The sequence below is a fragment of the Octopus sinensis genome, linkage group LG4, assembly GCF_006345805.1.
Source record: "Octopus sinensis linkage group LG4, ASM634580v1, whole genome shotgun sequence".
Taxonomy (NCBI): Eukaryota; Metazoa; Mollusca; class Cephalopoda; order Octopoda; family Octopodidae; genus Octopus; species Octopus sinensis.
Window position 1 is genome coordinate 114,808,251 of NC_043000.1, and position 16,707 is coordinate 114,824,957.

General features: G+C 36.8%; 1 protein-coding gene across 1 annotated transcript in view; it reads left to right on the forward strand.

Annotated features, from left to right (window-relative positions):
* Positions 1 to 1,185: 1,185 nt before the first annotated feature.
* Positions 1,186 to 16,707, forward strand: part of LOC115210393 — a 274,118-nt gene continuing 258,596 nt past the window's right edge. Inside the window, exon 1 of the mRNA XM_036502388.1 lies at positions 1,186 to 1,690. Coding sequence (XP_036358281.1) covers positions 1,665 to 1,690 — 26 coding nt within the window. The 5' untranslated portion in view covers positions 1,186 to 1,664. The remainder of the gene's footprint in view (positions 1,691 to 16,707) is intronic.

Consider the following 16,707-nt stretch of genomic DNA (forward strand, 5'->3'; position numbering starts at 1 on the left):
ATAATATAAAAAATGTATGTGATGCTCCAATAATCTAACCCCCTCCCCGACCATCCTTCTTCTATACATGCATTTATATATATGTATGTATGTATGTTGTGTGTATGTGCGTGCATGCATGTGTGTGTGTATATACATGTGTGTGTGTGTGTGAATGTGTGCATGTATGTGTGTGTATGCATGTGTGTGCGTGCATGCATATGTGTGTGTGCATGTGTTTGTGTGCATGTGTATGCATGTATGTATATATGTTGTGTATTAGTGTATGCATGTGTGTGCATGCATGTGTGTGTGGGTATATGTGAATATGTGTGTGTGCATACATGTGTGACTGTATGCGTGTGTCTGCATGTATGTGTGCGTTTGTGTGTATGTGTGTGTGTGTGCATGCGTGTGTGTGTGTGTGTGAGTGTGTGTGTAAACCTCTCTATTATCACTCAATCCTAATCAGAATTTCAATCCCTTCACTCACCTGCTTGTTCTGTCATACCAATACCTTTCTCTCTCTCTCTCTCTCTCTCTCTCTCTCTTTCCCTCACCATCTCAACTATGGACTGCATAAATCGAACCTTCCTCCTTTCAATAAACAAAAATGAAATCCCTCACATGTCACACTCAATCTCACCTTCACACTCAAAAGCACATGCACTCACACTCAAGATCACAATCAAAATATCTCGATTACCACCATCACCCTCATCATTAGCACCACCACCACCACAACCACCACCATTACCCTCATCATTAGCACCATCACCACCACCACCATCATCACCACCATTATCACCACAACCACCACCCTCACCACCATCACCCTCATTATTAGCACCACCATCACCACCACCACTACCACCATCACTCCATCACTCTTGCCTTTTTCCTCTCCCTCCCTCTCACGCGTCTTTCCCTCTCTCATCCTCATTCAACACCACACCACCACACTCCTGCACCCTCACACCATCATATCCACTAATCCAGCTTCACTGCCAAATCTCCTCAACATTGCCTTCTAAATACCACCACCGCCGCAACCAACACCACCACCAACATCCCCTGCTAATACCACCACAATCACCAATGACACCACCGACGGCACCACCACCACCAACAACAATAACAACGCTACCCCCAACACCCTCTCCGTGATTCAAATTGATCACATGACACGTTGTTGTATTCTTAGTAAAATTATGATGGATCAACGAGAAGGTTGTACAATACAATGTTATCTTGTTACCAAGAGGAATAAAAATGGAAATCTTAGAATGAGGACTTCCTTATAAGGAGAAAATATTACGTATTTCGGACAATCTACGAAAAGAATTTACTGCAACTGCAACAACAACGACAAGACTTAATCTGTGTTTTAGCACCGTCCCCCCACCCCCACCGTCACCGCCACCACCTGGCCCTTTGGTGGCCACTAGTGGAGTTCATTCTGATTTCAGTATTTGGGCCAAGGTCATTGGTCTGAAGATAGCTTCTTTCTTTATTGCCCCTCAGTCACAGGGACCCCGAAGGGGTTTGTGGTTAATGACCTTACCCCTCTGACTGAATCGTAAAAAAAAGGAACAAAAAGAACAGATATATCCCAAAAACCAAAACAATAGCAATAATAATAATAATAATAATAATAGTTAATAATATAATAGAATCGAAAGAAAATGTCGCTCTTTTCCAATGTTTTACCGTAAGTTGGACATTTTATTTTATATATTTTGTTTCTTTTTTTTATGTTGCATTTGTTATTGTTGTTGTTTCTTTTCTATTTTTGACCGTCATCATCAGTGCTGATGTCAGCATCATCCTCATCATCATTAAAGTGTACCGCTATGGGTGGTGCAGTACCAGTACACAGGAGACCCATTGACCACCTATGAATAACCAGCTGAGTAACTCGACGTTGCCAGGTCATTTTCACAACAGAATACTTTTATTTCAGATACCTTTTATTCACTGTCTAGCCATAGACAGGCCACTTGATCAGGACAGATTTCTGCATTATTTGGAGCAATCTACGTCACGATAAACGAAATAGTTTTGTTTTTCCATTTGATGCAGAGATGTAAAAGATTTTCCTTACTTCCAACTCTTAAACATCCAACATGAAGCTTACCAAGGGGGGAAGCAGGGCTCTTCAAGGTGTAAACCTGCAACCAAAAATGTTTGCTCTTGTGATTTGTTGATGGCCATGGTAAAACTATGACTCACAGAAATTGAAGTCATTTGAATTGAAATGTGACACAACGTCCCCTTAGTCTGTGTGACAGAAACTCGTGTTCATATATTATCAAGTCTATTTGTTCTCTGTTCGGGTGTCACCTGAGTTTGCTGCTGCTGCTTTGCAGGGATCTTTCAACTCTGTAGCCCTAATGAAATTCCTTACACGCATGCATACACACAAATTCACACACACACACACTCATACAAACACACACACTCAACGTGGACAATATACATATACAGAGAAAGGGTGAGATAGTATGGTAAATGTAAAAGAGAAGGCAATGGCAGAGCAAATAGAGGAGAAACCACTCCCTCCAAACACATTTTTCAAAATTGACCCCTTTTTCAACAATTTTTTCTCACTCTTTAGTTCACATGTGCGATAAAAGTCGAATCTTTTCTATGTTAACCACATGGCCTTGGAAAAACTTTCTGGGGTCTTTACTTTATTTGATCAACATCCCATGTTTTTGAATTGTCTGCTCAATCTCTTGTGATGTGTTGGTGACATCTGAAGAACCGAAACAAACCCTGACATCATAACCTGGATGATCCTGTGGAGTTTCATCTTTTTCCTGTCACACCAATATCAGTAGTTGGAAGTTTCATACATAATGACATTGCAGTTCTATATTTAAGAGATGAGAAATTATGTACATTATTTACTTTATTTACATTTGACAGATATTTATCCTCATCTTGTTTATTGTTAACACAACGTTCAACCCTTCAACCTTTATAAGGTGTCTTGGGGAAATTTCGAACCTGAGTTCTCATTCCTAAGGTAGTTTTTATTTTCTTTAGGAATGAGAACCCAGGTTCAAAATTTTCCCAAGACACCTGATGAAGGCTGGAGGGTATATCAGCCGAAACGTTGTGTTAACAACAAACAAGATGAGGTCAAATATCCGTCAAATGTAAATAATGTGAATAATCTATAATGACATTGTTTCTGAAATATGAAATTAACGAATGCAGAATGCAATTGCGTATATTATAACTAATGAAGTATTTTGTGCGGTATAAGAGAAATGAGTTAAAAATTGTTTGGTGTGCGTCATGACATTTTGTGTTTTTTATGTGCTCACTCCTACTAACTTTAGAACCTGGCTATGCCTCTCTGAGAGGTGGGGAAGTTTACAATGAGAAAAGTGTGAAAGACAAAGAACGACAAATAGAGAGGTGGGGGATCTTTTCTGTTGCTCTCATAGATTTCGAAATTTCAAAACTGAGTGAAAATTCTCAAATTTAGTATAGTTTTTGATGTTGAATGAAAGTAAAATCATTAGATGCTACAATGACAGAGTTTTAAACAATAGAAACAATTACATGTCATACTGAAAGCAGTGGGGTGAGTAGCATGTATGACAGATATACATATACAGAGAGTGTGGTAAATATATATATATAGAGAGAGGAAAAACATAAGAGACAGACAGACAGATATGTAAGACTCAGAAGGGTAGATTTATCGGTCTAAAAGTTGAAATATTTCTCATTGAATATTATATTCATTATTCCTAATTGCTGAATACCTTCTCATTGGGATACAGATTTCAAAAATCAAATCCGTTTTCCTTGTGGACACACTGTTTCTGATCTTTTATATGATATATACACACATACATACACACATACACTCTTTTATATAGCAGATATAACATCATCACCATTATCATTGTTGTTTAATGTCCACTTTCCATGCTGGCATGGGTTGGATTGTTTGACTGAGGGCTGGCAAGCCTAGAAGGCTGTACCTGGCTCCAATCTGATCTGGCAAAGTTTCTACAGTTGGATGTCCTTCCTGACATCAACCACTCCAAGAGTGTAGTGGGTGCTTTTACGTGCCACTGGCATAAAGGCCAGTCAGGCAGTACTGGCATCGACCATACTCAAAAGGTACTTTTTACGTGCCACCTGTACAGGACCCAATCCAACAGCACTGGCAATGACCACACTCAAATGGTGTTTTTTACGTGCCACTAGCACAAGAGCCAGTCAGGCAACACTGGCATCAATCATGCTCAAATAGTGCTTTTAATGCGCCACATATTTCAATTGTAGTGGGTTCTTTGGTGTAACACTCAGGCCAATGAACACTCAAGTATGGCAATAGTGACACCAACAAGTCTGGCTTCTATCAATCATCTGAAGCATGCTTACATTTATCTCAGAATAATTTACTCCCTAGCTATTTCTATATTTTTTTACATCAATCAGGGTACAATAGCTAACATTTTCTTAATAATTCCCCACCTCACAACTTTGGTTGTAACATTTCAAGTCTGTTTCGCTGTTGAGGTTGTAATAAATCTGAAAATTGATTTGAGTTGTCTCCCTTGCCATAAGGATCAGAGAAACCTTAGCTAATGATGATAATATTGTTTTCACATCATTTAATATTTCAAATTAGCTGTTGTTTTAATATCCTTGCATTTAAACCAGCTATAACCAGCACAAATATTTTACCTGTTTTATGTTCAAATTGGTCAGATCTGGCCTCTCACACTTATCCTCCAACGTCATCCTAAACATAAGCTATCACATCATCGAAGTATTGAAGCTACAAGATAATGCCTGATTAATTCAAAACAATACGGGCACCGTCCGAACATGGCAGATGCCAGCGCCGCCTGACTGGCGTCAGCCAAAATGTTGTGTTAACAACAAAGATGAGGACAAATATCTGTCAAATGTAAATAATGTATAATGACATTGTTATTGAAACACGAAATTAATGAATGCAGAATGCAATTACATATATTATAACTAATGAAGCATTTTTCGCGGTATAAGAGAAATGAGTTAAAAATTGTTTGGTGTGCGTCATGAAGTTTTTTTTTGTTTTTATGTGCTTAAGCTGACCCTGAGCAAAAGCAGCCGAGAGGAAGTATGAGATGCAGATGGAGGGTAGGGAGAGGGAAATGGTCAGAAACAAAACTAAAAGAGAGGGAGAGACGGAGTGAGAGAGGTAAAAAGAAAGAGAGGGGGAGTGAGGTAGGGTTTTAACTACATATTCTTCTCTTCATCTGTTATTCATTACTTTTAGAGAAAGGAAGAGAGATTAAAGATGCTGCAACTGCCACCAGAGATGGATGCTGCACTAAACCGATAACACCTACAGCCACGAGACATACAGACACATGTTAGAGCAATACAACTAGCAGACGGCATATCATATACTCTATTACTCTTTTATTTGTTTCAGTCATATGGCTGTGGCCATGCTGGAGCACCACCTTTAGTTGAGTAAATCGACCCCACAGCTTATTTTTTGTAAGCCTAATACTTATTCTATCATTCTCTTTTGCCAAACCACTAAGTTACGGGGACATTAACACACCAGCATCTGTTGTCAAGCGACATATACACACACACATGCACACATACGACAGGGTTCTTTCAGTTTCCGTCTACCAAATCCACTCACAAGGCTTTGGTCGGCCTGAGGCTTTAGTAGAAAACACTTTCCCAAGGTGTCACGCAGTGGGACTGAACCCAGAACCATAGCCACTCCCACGCCTTTATGATCAACAATACAACAGAACATCAGACTTTTTATTTGTTCACTGATGTTTTATGATATGTCACTAAGGCTGGATTAAGACCCATCAAGGCCCAAAGCATTTAAAAGATTTTGGTGCCCCCATAAAAGATTATGTAGTTCAAAATATAAACAATAACAAACCATAAAATATATTTTTAGTTTTCAAAACAAAACAAAACAGTAAGCAGGAAAATTGTTTATTTTTGTAGAATTCCACTTTAGAGTAAAGATTGTTTGCCAACATAACATGGCAGTCCTGGTTTAGGATGACTGTTGCTGTAATTTAGTTCCTGGAGACATCGTCTCCAGCTGGCTATACAACACGATCTGTGTACTTATATTTTCAAACAAGGGTATCTAGTACCCCCACTCGGCTCAAAACAATATCTGTGTATTATGATTTCTGGGTTATTTATCTTCATCACCACAGAATAATTGTTTGGCTACAGGTGACGCTGCCAAATTCCCATTCGAAATATATAGTTTTCAAAGTGACAACTAGTCACTGATCTATAAATTAGAAAATCACTATTTTTAAATCTCACAATGAGAGATAATCAGCAACAGTACTTTGGAGTAAAGATTGTTTGCCAACATAACCCAGAAATCACGATATACAGATATTGTTTTGAGCTGAGTGGGGGTGCTAGATTCCCTTATTTGAAAATATAAGGACCCAAATCGTGTTGTTTCGCCTGCTGGAGACGATATATATTTTTGCGTGTATGTGTGTATATACATGCATATATAAAGATAGGTAGATAGATAGATAGACAGACAGACAGATAGATAGATTGGTAGATAGGTAGATTGATTGGTAGATAGATAGATGTGAATATACATTTATATATACACACACATATATATGTAATGTATACATGTGTGTGTGTATCTGTGTGTGAGTATATATGCATGTATGTATGTAAGTGTATGTGTATATATGTGTGTGTGCGGGTATGTGTTCATATGATTATTATATGGGTGTCCACATGTATATGATGAAACAAGATTAAGGTTCTGTATCCTAGATATAGGGGAGGGTGTAGTTGTATTTACTTTATTGATCCCTGATGGATGAATCTGGAAATGGTTTGTCGGATGGTGAGTGGGGGGAGCGAAAGGAAAGGTCATAAGGGGAAATAACTGCCATAGCTTTTACAGTATATTATTAGAAATTAATTAAAACACATCAGGAACAAAATTGACGGGAAGTGGGTATCATGATACTAGAGTGTAGAGAAAAGATAAGAGGATCAAATAATTTTATTGATTCTTATATCCACAACATTGGGTGCATTTGTGATTGCCTTGTATTGGAGCATACAAGGTAAAGAGTGAAAACAGCACTGGATTAGCTATTAAGCAAAATAAGAACATGCTTAGGGCATCAAAGGAAGTGGGGGTGGGTATCACAGAAATAGTATATGGTTTACAGCTCAAAAGAAATCGCTTTAAATTTGCTAAAATAATATTCAAATTGATTTATATGATCGGAAATATAATTATGAGGCGGTCATCATATCATAGGGAGGATCTGATCAATGACTTTGCAATTAAAAAAAGTTGGAGAAAACTTTTCCAATATAAATGAAGTGGAAATATGTACAAAAATAAACATTATTTGCCACCTTACTGTTAGTTATCGTTTCATTTTGAAAAATAAAATTTATTTTATGTTGTATTATTGCTTATTTTTCTAAATTACATATGTATATAGGGGCACCAAAATCAGGGCCAATTTAAGACCCATAGAGCCCCTGAGCACTCAATGCTTGGGGCTCTATGGGTCTTAAATTGGCCCTGAGTGTAGGGCATTGGGTCTCATGTTCCAACTAGCCTATTACTTACTGTTCTTAATAAAAACATAAACAACAACATCACCACTATCAGGAACAGCACCAATAACAACATGAATAATTCTGTCAATAACAACAATAATAATGACAACGCCATCACCAACAACAACACTATCAACAATACCCATGTGATCAACAGTAGGTCGAGGCAAAAAGGCTAATTAAATGTTAAGTATTTAAGACTTATTAACTCTTTCTTCATACATACATGTACACCCATGAGTGTATGTATGTACGCATGCATGCATGTATGTATGTATGTATGTATTTTTGTGTGAGTAGGTATACATATATGTATGTACTATGTGTGTATGTATGTATGTATTTTTGTGTTAGTAGGTATACAGGTATGTATGCATGCATGTATATATGTATGTGTATTATGTGTGTGTTTGTGTCTATGTTGATGTCGTATAATATATATACATATGTGTATGTATCATCATTTAAAGTTCATTTTCTATTGTCGCATGGGTTGGACATATATGTGTGTATGTATGTATGTATGTATGTATATATATATATATACACACACGTATATATATATGAATGTGTGTATATATATATATATATATGACTATACACACAGACAGACCAATAGATAGAAAGATAGATAGATGTACTTGCGCACACATGCACACACACACACATGTATCTATGTATCTAACTGTGGTTATGTGTGTGTGTGTATATATGCACATACAAACATATTCAAGTGTGTGTGTGTGCATGGTAAGTGTGTGGGGGCTATACAAAAATAAAGATTTAACTATATTACACCTAGTGTATACACATGCATACACACACACCCAAGACAACACACATTCACAAGCACTCGTATACACTGCCCCATGCCCCGCCCCACCATCATTCATCTCTCCACACACGTGTTTTTAGTTATGTCGGGTGTGGACTGACAGTTTATCATTATTAATCCACTTTGATCTTATTGATTCCTCTTCTCCTCTCTACAGATTTATCTCATCTGTGATGTTGTAGTTCTTGTTGGTGATGGTGGTCGTGGTATTGTTGTTTCAGCATTTGTTGTTGTATGCTTACAAGATGTGCATTTGTGTATGTGTGTGTGCATGAGTATATTGTTTATTGTTTGCGTGTGTATTTATAAATTTTTGTTAATTGGCTTACTCGTTTACAAGCACTATTGTCATCATCATCATCTTGATGATCTTCATTTTTATCAATATAATGAAATCAATTCAACTCATTCAAATATGGTGTGTGTGTATGTATATATATATATATATATATATATATATATGTATACATGTGTGTGTGTGAGAAAAATTAGTTCAAGTAGAACAATTTAAACTTGGGGTGGGGGCAAAAAATTTAGATTTCTAATAAAGAATCTTCATATCAAAATAGTAACATGCTATTGCAAGTATTTAAAATACGGCAATAAAAAATATGTGATGAGTATTACAGAATAAAATCCTATATAAACCCAACTAACAGTTCAAAAATGGAGAAGAGAAGATGTTAAAAGTTTTTATAAATTTTTAATCCAAACTTATATCCTATAATACTCATAACACATTTTTAATTATATATATATGTGTGTTTAATTATATATATATATACGAAGGTGAGTTAAAAAGTAATGCCATTTTGTTTAGGACAGGTATAATTACCAACACAGGAACATGTATCATCCATCAAAATGAAGCTGGTCCTCTGTGGATCACATCCCTACTTCTCAACATAGTCACCGTTTCTCTCAATAGCAACGTTCCATCTTTGAATGAGAGCGTGTATCCCTGTCTCATAAAATTCTGTTGACTGTTCTTTTTTAGCCACTTCTTCATTGCAGTTTTCACTTCCTTGTCACTGAAATAATGTTTGCCTTTCAAACCCTCTTTCATGGCACCAAAGAGATGATAGTCTGAAGGCGCTAAGTAGGGATGTGATCCACAGAGGACCATTTTCATTTTAATGTATGATACATGTTCCTGTGTTGGTAATTATACCTGTCCTAAACAAAATGGCATTACTTTTTGATTCACCCTCATATACTCATATATATATATATATATATATATATATATATATATACATACAGATGTATATATATATGTATATTATATATATATGTATATATATTATTGTGATTTATTATTTAATACACTCAATGGTTCAATTTCCATTCATATTTTTATTCATTTTTCTATTAAAATTTTTGTTGTCTTGCAACCTTTTCAATAGTCATTGACTATATCTGTTATCAGAGCTGCGTTCTTTTTGTTTGTGCAGATGTGTGTGCATTAGTGTGCATGTGTATACACATATGTATGTATGTATGCATGTATGTCTGTGTGTGTATGCATGTATGTGTATGCATGTATATGAATGTATATATATATATGTATGCATGTGTGTACATCTGTATGTATGTACATATGTATTCTGCATATTTATGCGTTTGTGTGACTATGTACGTGTGTCTCCATATGTGTCTTTGTGTGTGTGTGTGAAGTGTGCATGTGTGTGCTTGTCTATCCATACTACCTATGTATCTATCTATTTGTTTACTTATATATCAATATACCTACACACACGCGCATATATATATATATATATATATATATACATGAGTGGAAATCGAACTGGTGGGTGTGTTAAATGATATGGCACTAAAAAAGAATGACTCTCCCCAGACACAATAAAATATGCTTCAACACACAAATTCACATAAAGAATCTTGCAAACCAAATGCCAAAATGAAATATATATATATATATATATATTCTTTTATTCTTTTACTTATTTCATTCACTTGACTGTGGCCATACTTAAGCACTGCCTTTAAGGGTCTTTTAGTTGAAGAAATCAACCCCAGTACTTATTCTTTATAAGCCTAGTACTTATTGTATTCGCTCTCTTTTGCCAAACTGCTAAGTCACAGGGACGTAAGTACACCAACATTGGTTGTCAAGCAACGTTTGTGGAGACAACCACAGGCACACAGATACACACATGTAAATATATACATATATACAATATATATATACTGATGGCAGTACTGCCTGACTGACACATAAAAGCACCCACTACACTTTTGGAGTGGTTGGCATTAGAAAGGGCATCCAGCTGTAGAAACCTTGTCTAATAAGATTGGAGCCTGGTACAGCCTCCTGGCTTGCCAGTTCTCAGTCAATCCATCCAACTCATGACAGCATGGAAAGCGGACATTAAATGACAAGGACAACAATGATTATATATGTATGTATATATATATATATTATATATATATATATAATATATATATATATAATATAAGCATACATACATATATACATAAGGAGTATTAATAAGTGATTATCAATCCGGCCAAAATATTTCTCAACCTCTTCGCTAATACAAATACAATCGGCTAACAAACTGTTTTCAGACTAGTATAGAACTGCAGGTAATCCTAAAAGCAAGGTCCAAAGTTAAAGTCTATCACCAGCCAATTTTGTAAATTCATGGTTTCATTACCAGGTTAACATGGTATGCTTTCACAGTGAGATTCAAGAAAAGGCATAAATAATCAGCTTTACATATTTATTTTGTGTGCATTTTTAATTTACACTTATTTCTAATATGTATTATAGGTGTGTTCATGACTCTGTTTATTCAATTGGTTTTATAGGTGACTTAAAAAAACTCAACAACCTTAACGAATGCTATTATTATTATTAGAGTCGATGCACAAAATATTAAATTAGAGGCAAACAAAATAATACAAGCATGTGTGTGTGTGTATGTATATATATATATATATATATATATATATATATATATATATATATACACATACATACACACTCACAAACACACACACATACATATATATAAGATGTGGGATGAGGTGGTGAAGCATGACCATCAAAAGTTGGGCGTTACAGAGGCAATGACAAAAGACCAAGATCTCTGGAATATGCTGTGACTGGGAGGACCCAGCAAATAAAGTGAGTTCACTGCTGTAATCTACACCAGTGTCGCATAACCAGCCCACTCAATCATTCGATCATAGGGTGACATGCCATGCTTGAGGAGACCTATTGAGTCAAGTACATCAAAACCAAAATCAAATGGAAATTGTAGTTGTGATACCTGTGTCAGTGGCACATAAAAAGCACCATCCGAATGTGGCTGATGCTAGCACTGCCTTGATTGGCTTCTGTGCTGGTGGCACGTAAAAAGCACCAACCAATCGTGGTTGTTGCCAGCCCCCTCTGGCCCCTGTGCCGGTAGCACATAAAAAGCACCCAGTACACTCACAGAGTGGTTGGCGTTAGGAAGGACATCCAGCTGTAGAAACACTGCCAGATCAGACTGGAGCCTGGTGCAACCTCCTGACTTCCTAGACCCCAGTCAAACCGGACGTTAAATGATGATGATGATGATGATAAGATACAGAAATAATTTATTCTCAAATGCAGGAAAATGCTAATACAATAGCATGAACAGGATAAACCTATCCATACATTGCAGAAAAATTTGTCTGTGATGTGAGTTTGAGGCACATGGCTGGCTGCTGACAAATAAATTTTTCTGCAATATATGGATAGGTTTATCCTGTTCATGCTATTGTGTTAGCATTATCATGTATTTGAGAATAAATTATTTCTGTATCTTTCAATACATCTCAACGCTTCTAAAACAAACTTTGTTTACTTTCATCAGAAGTTGAATACATACATACATACATACATATATATATATATATATATATATATATATATATATATATATATATATATATATATATATATATGGGTAGCGAATATTCTTAGAAATATCACCACCAGTGGCCTAGCATGTAGTATAAATAGTCAATAGACAACATATTCACAGTATAAGATAGTGTACATTTAAACACAAGGGAAATCTACCTTTAACAGGTAATTTTTACATGCTAGAAGAAGCAGTCAAAACATAGGTAGTTTTCTCTTATGTTTAAATGTACACTATTTTATATTGTGTGTATACATATATATATGTGCGTGTGTGTGTGTGTATGTATATATATATATATATATATATATACATATATGTATGTGTGTGTGTGTTTGGGGGTGATAAAAAAATATGTGTTTTCTTCAAACTGCATTTCATATTTCAGAAAATATTTAAACAGTGAGAGCATTTCAAAAGAAAACCAGGCTCAGCAATAAGATACCCTGAGCACTAGAAAATGGAGCCTTTTCACTATAATGTATTAACGAATACTATACACTTGTATTGAGTCCTGTAATTTATCTGGTGAATCAACAGATCCTCTAGATCATCATCATCATCATCATTTAGCGTCCGTTTTCCATGCTAGATGATCAGCTTTTTTCCATGCTGGCATGGGTTGGACACTTTGACAGGAGCTGACAAGGCTAGAGAGCCGCACCAGTCCCCAGTTAGGTTTTGACATGGTTTCTATGGTTGGATGCCCTTCCTAACACCAACCACTTACAGAGTGCACTGGGAGTTTTTTTACATGGTCCAAGCATGGTCTCTTTTCATGTGGCACTGGCACAGGTACTCTTATTTGGTGCCAGCATGAATGCTTTCTCATGTGGGACCAGCATGACTGCTTTTTATGTGTTGCTGGCATGGGTGCTTATGTATGTATGTCATTACTCTCTTTTACGCTTTTACTTGTTTCAGTCATTTGACTGTGGCCATTCTGGAGCACCACCTTTAGTCGAGCAAATTGACCCCAGGACTTATTCTTTGTAAGCTTAGTACTTATTCTATTGGTCTCTTTTGTCGAACCGCTAAGTTACGGGGACTCAAACACACCACCATCGGTTGTCAAGCGATGTTGGGGGAACAAACACAGACACACAAACATATACACAGACATACATGTATATATACATATATATGACATGCTTCTTTCAGTTTCCGCCTACCAAAGCCACTCACAAGGCTTTGGTCGGCCCGAGGCTCTAGCAGAAGACACTTGCCCAGGCTGCCACACAGTGGTTTGCATGATACTTTATATGAGTTCGTGTGTTGAAACATATTCTGCTGTGTCTGGGGAGAGTCGTTTTCTTTTTGTGCCTTATAATATAACACACTCACCAGTAAAATTTCCACTTATTTCTTATTTTTATTTTCCTAAAATGAGAAATAAGGGGAAATCTTACCGGTGAGTGTGTTACATTATAAAGCACAAAAAGAAAATTACTCTCCCCAGACACAGCAGAATAAATTAATCTTGTTAATAATTCAATTTGAATTTGAAAGACAAGAAAGGGTTCTTATTTCTTAGATAAAATCATAATATAATATTTAAATGAATCAAAGAAGCATTTTAAAAGGAAGAGGGTTATGTATCATAAAACCATAGGCAGTCTCAGCTAGACTATTCATGTAATCAATTACTTGGTTAGTTTAATGAGTTAATTGAAAATCTAAAATAGAAATTATAATAATTCTGGTTTTTTTTTCTTAAATGCTCCGAAGCTGGACCTTTCAGTGGAGTCACACTCAGATCAATTTAAACCCAAAGATATTGCTGGTACTGCTGCAGCTGTTACAACTACCACAGCTACCACCACCACAACAACAACCACTGCAACCACCACCACTACGACAACAACCACCGCTGTCACCACCACCACCACAACTATCACAACCACTGCAACCACCACCACCACCATTACTACAGCTACTACTACAATGACAACATAAATGATTACAATAACAGCAACAACCACTACCACTACTACTACAACTACTACTATTGTTGCTGCTGCTGACACCATTATTACTACTACCACAACACACACACACATACTGCCACCACCACCACCACCACTATGGACATGTGACTGCCCAATTCATTGAGCTATCAATCAGTCTAGTTTCCTGCTGGAGTCTGACAGACAGACAGACAGACAGAGCTGACTTCTCTATATTTCTGAGTTGTCTGAAAAAAAAAAAAACCAACAGCAGCAGCAACAACAACAACAACAACAAGCCGTTGTTCAAACCATGCAATTTTATTGTGTGTCTTCTCAGAAATGTAGTTAAATAGAATAATAATGGACTTGTCCAACTTGGACAGTGGAGCGTATTTCCTCGTAATCTCTGGTCTATATCTGTTCATCATTCCTAGTAATTATTTCAAGCCCACACATACACGACTGACCAACTCATTGCGCTGGCCTCACTGTCGCTCATGGTGATTATCTCCAGTATAAGTGGTTGTTTAAAAGCCGCAATAAAATACCCTGTATTTTATTTCGACTTCTGGTTTTCATTAATAGATTTCGTCACAAATGAGTAATTTCATCTTCTCGTGTTGATTTATTCCTTAATGAAACACTATTTTCATGAGTTTAGCTCATTTGCTGCTACTACTGTTGCTGTTGTTGGTGTTGGTGTTGTTTAACCCATGTCAGTCTTGATTGGACAGATTAAAAGTATTCCAGTAATGATGCTTCGGCAATTTTCAGACATCTAGGACAATGGTTCATGACCAGGGTCCAAACGACTCTTGTAGGTTCATATAAGATTTTATTAAAATTCATTTTCAATGAATTGTTCATACTGCTATGATACATAAAATATTTTAATTTTCTATTTTTTAAATTCCTAATAACATTTAATCATGATTATACAGTAGGATTTTTTTTATATACATCGAATAGCTATGGAGGAGGTCCAGTAGAATAAAACAGCAATCAAAGGGGGTCGATAGGCAAAAAATGGTTGGGAGCCACTGATCTAGCTTTACATTATCTAATCTTTCATCCCTTGTTTAATTAAGAAGGGTTTGAGAGGAAAGAGATTTACCTAGAAGGTTCAGCAAATATGTAAGTCCTTCAGCAACCATGTAAGTCCTTCAGCAACAATGTAAGTCCTTCAGCAACAATGTAAGTCCTTCAACAACCATATAAGTCCTTCAGCAATTATGTAAGTCCTTTAGTAACCATATAAGTCCTTCCTCTTTGGTTTGTAATGACTTTGGTCCATTTTAACTGCATCAGAGTATGAGAAAAATATTTCCAAAAATCATGGGTGCTGTGCTGTGCTGTTTGCATCCAACCGATGCTGGTGTGTTTACATCCCTGTAACTTAGCGGTTCGGCAAAAGAGACCGATAGAATAAGTACTAGGCTTACAAAGAATAAGTCCTGGGGTTGATTTGCTCGACTAAAGCTGGTTCTCCAGCATGGCCGCAGTCAAATGACTGAAACAAGTAAAAGAGTATACAGAATGCTTTTCTGAACTGATTCTGCTTCTTTCACTAATAATGAATATTCATGTAGATGTGCAGTTTGTTCAAGAAATTGTAGACCCTTCATCTGTTCATCATACCCAGGGTACAGAGCAGTATTCATTTGCATGTTGACTGTCTCGGGGAAAAAAATGAAACTTTTCATTTTATGAGATATATTCATCAAATTTGGGTCAGTTTGTCTTCATAACAAGTTCTGTCACTCTCACTCAATGAGCCCACCTTTGGCCTTGACAGCCTCCAGGCAACCTTGCATCCGGCCACAGGTCTTCATCACTACTTCTTGTTTTAAGCTCCTGAAGACACTGGTAATCCTGGCCCACAGCTTTTCCTTCATGTTTCAGTTGGATTTGTTGGTTTCTCGTTCCCCTGTGCTCCACACAAAGAGGTTGAAAGGGTTGCTGTCAGGCAAGTTGGGAGGTCAAATATCAGGCACTGTGTAATTGAAGAAATTCTCCAACAGTTAGGCCTGGGTCTTCTGGCTTGTGTAGCAGGGTGTGGAGTCTTACTGCCACACATACAGACTCCCTGCAGCTATCCAATCAATTCAGGGCTCCACCACATCACTCAGAACATGGTTGTAGCCATTGGAGTTCAGCTTGAGACTCTCAAGGAATAAAGTGGGGTGACATGACATCACTTTCACTGCTGATGACACCTAAAACAAGACTCACTGGAAATTTCATCTGTATGACTCTAGACACATCGTTGGGTGAGACAGTGAGTCACCTGTTGCTCTAGTTTATCTTCTGGTTTTAGCAGAAATTCTTCTCTTTGGAAAAGAACCACAGCATGTCTGGTACCAGCACATGCTTCAGCTTGTTGATCAGT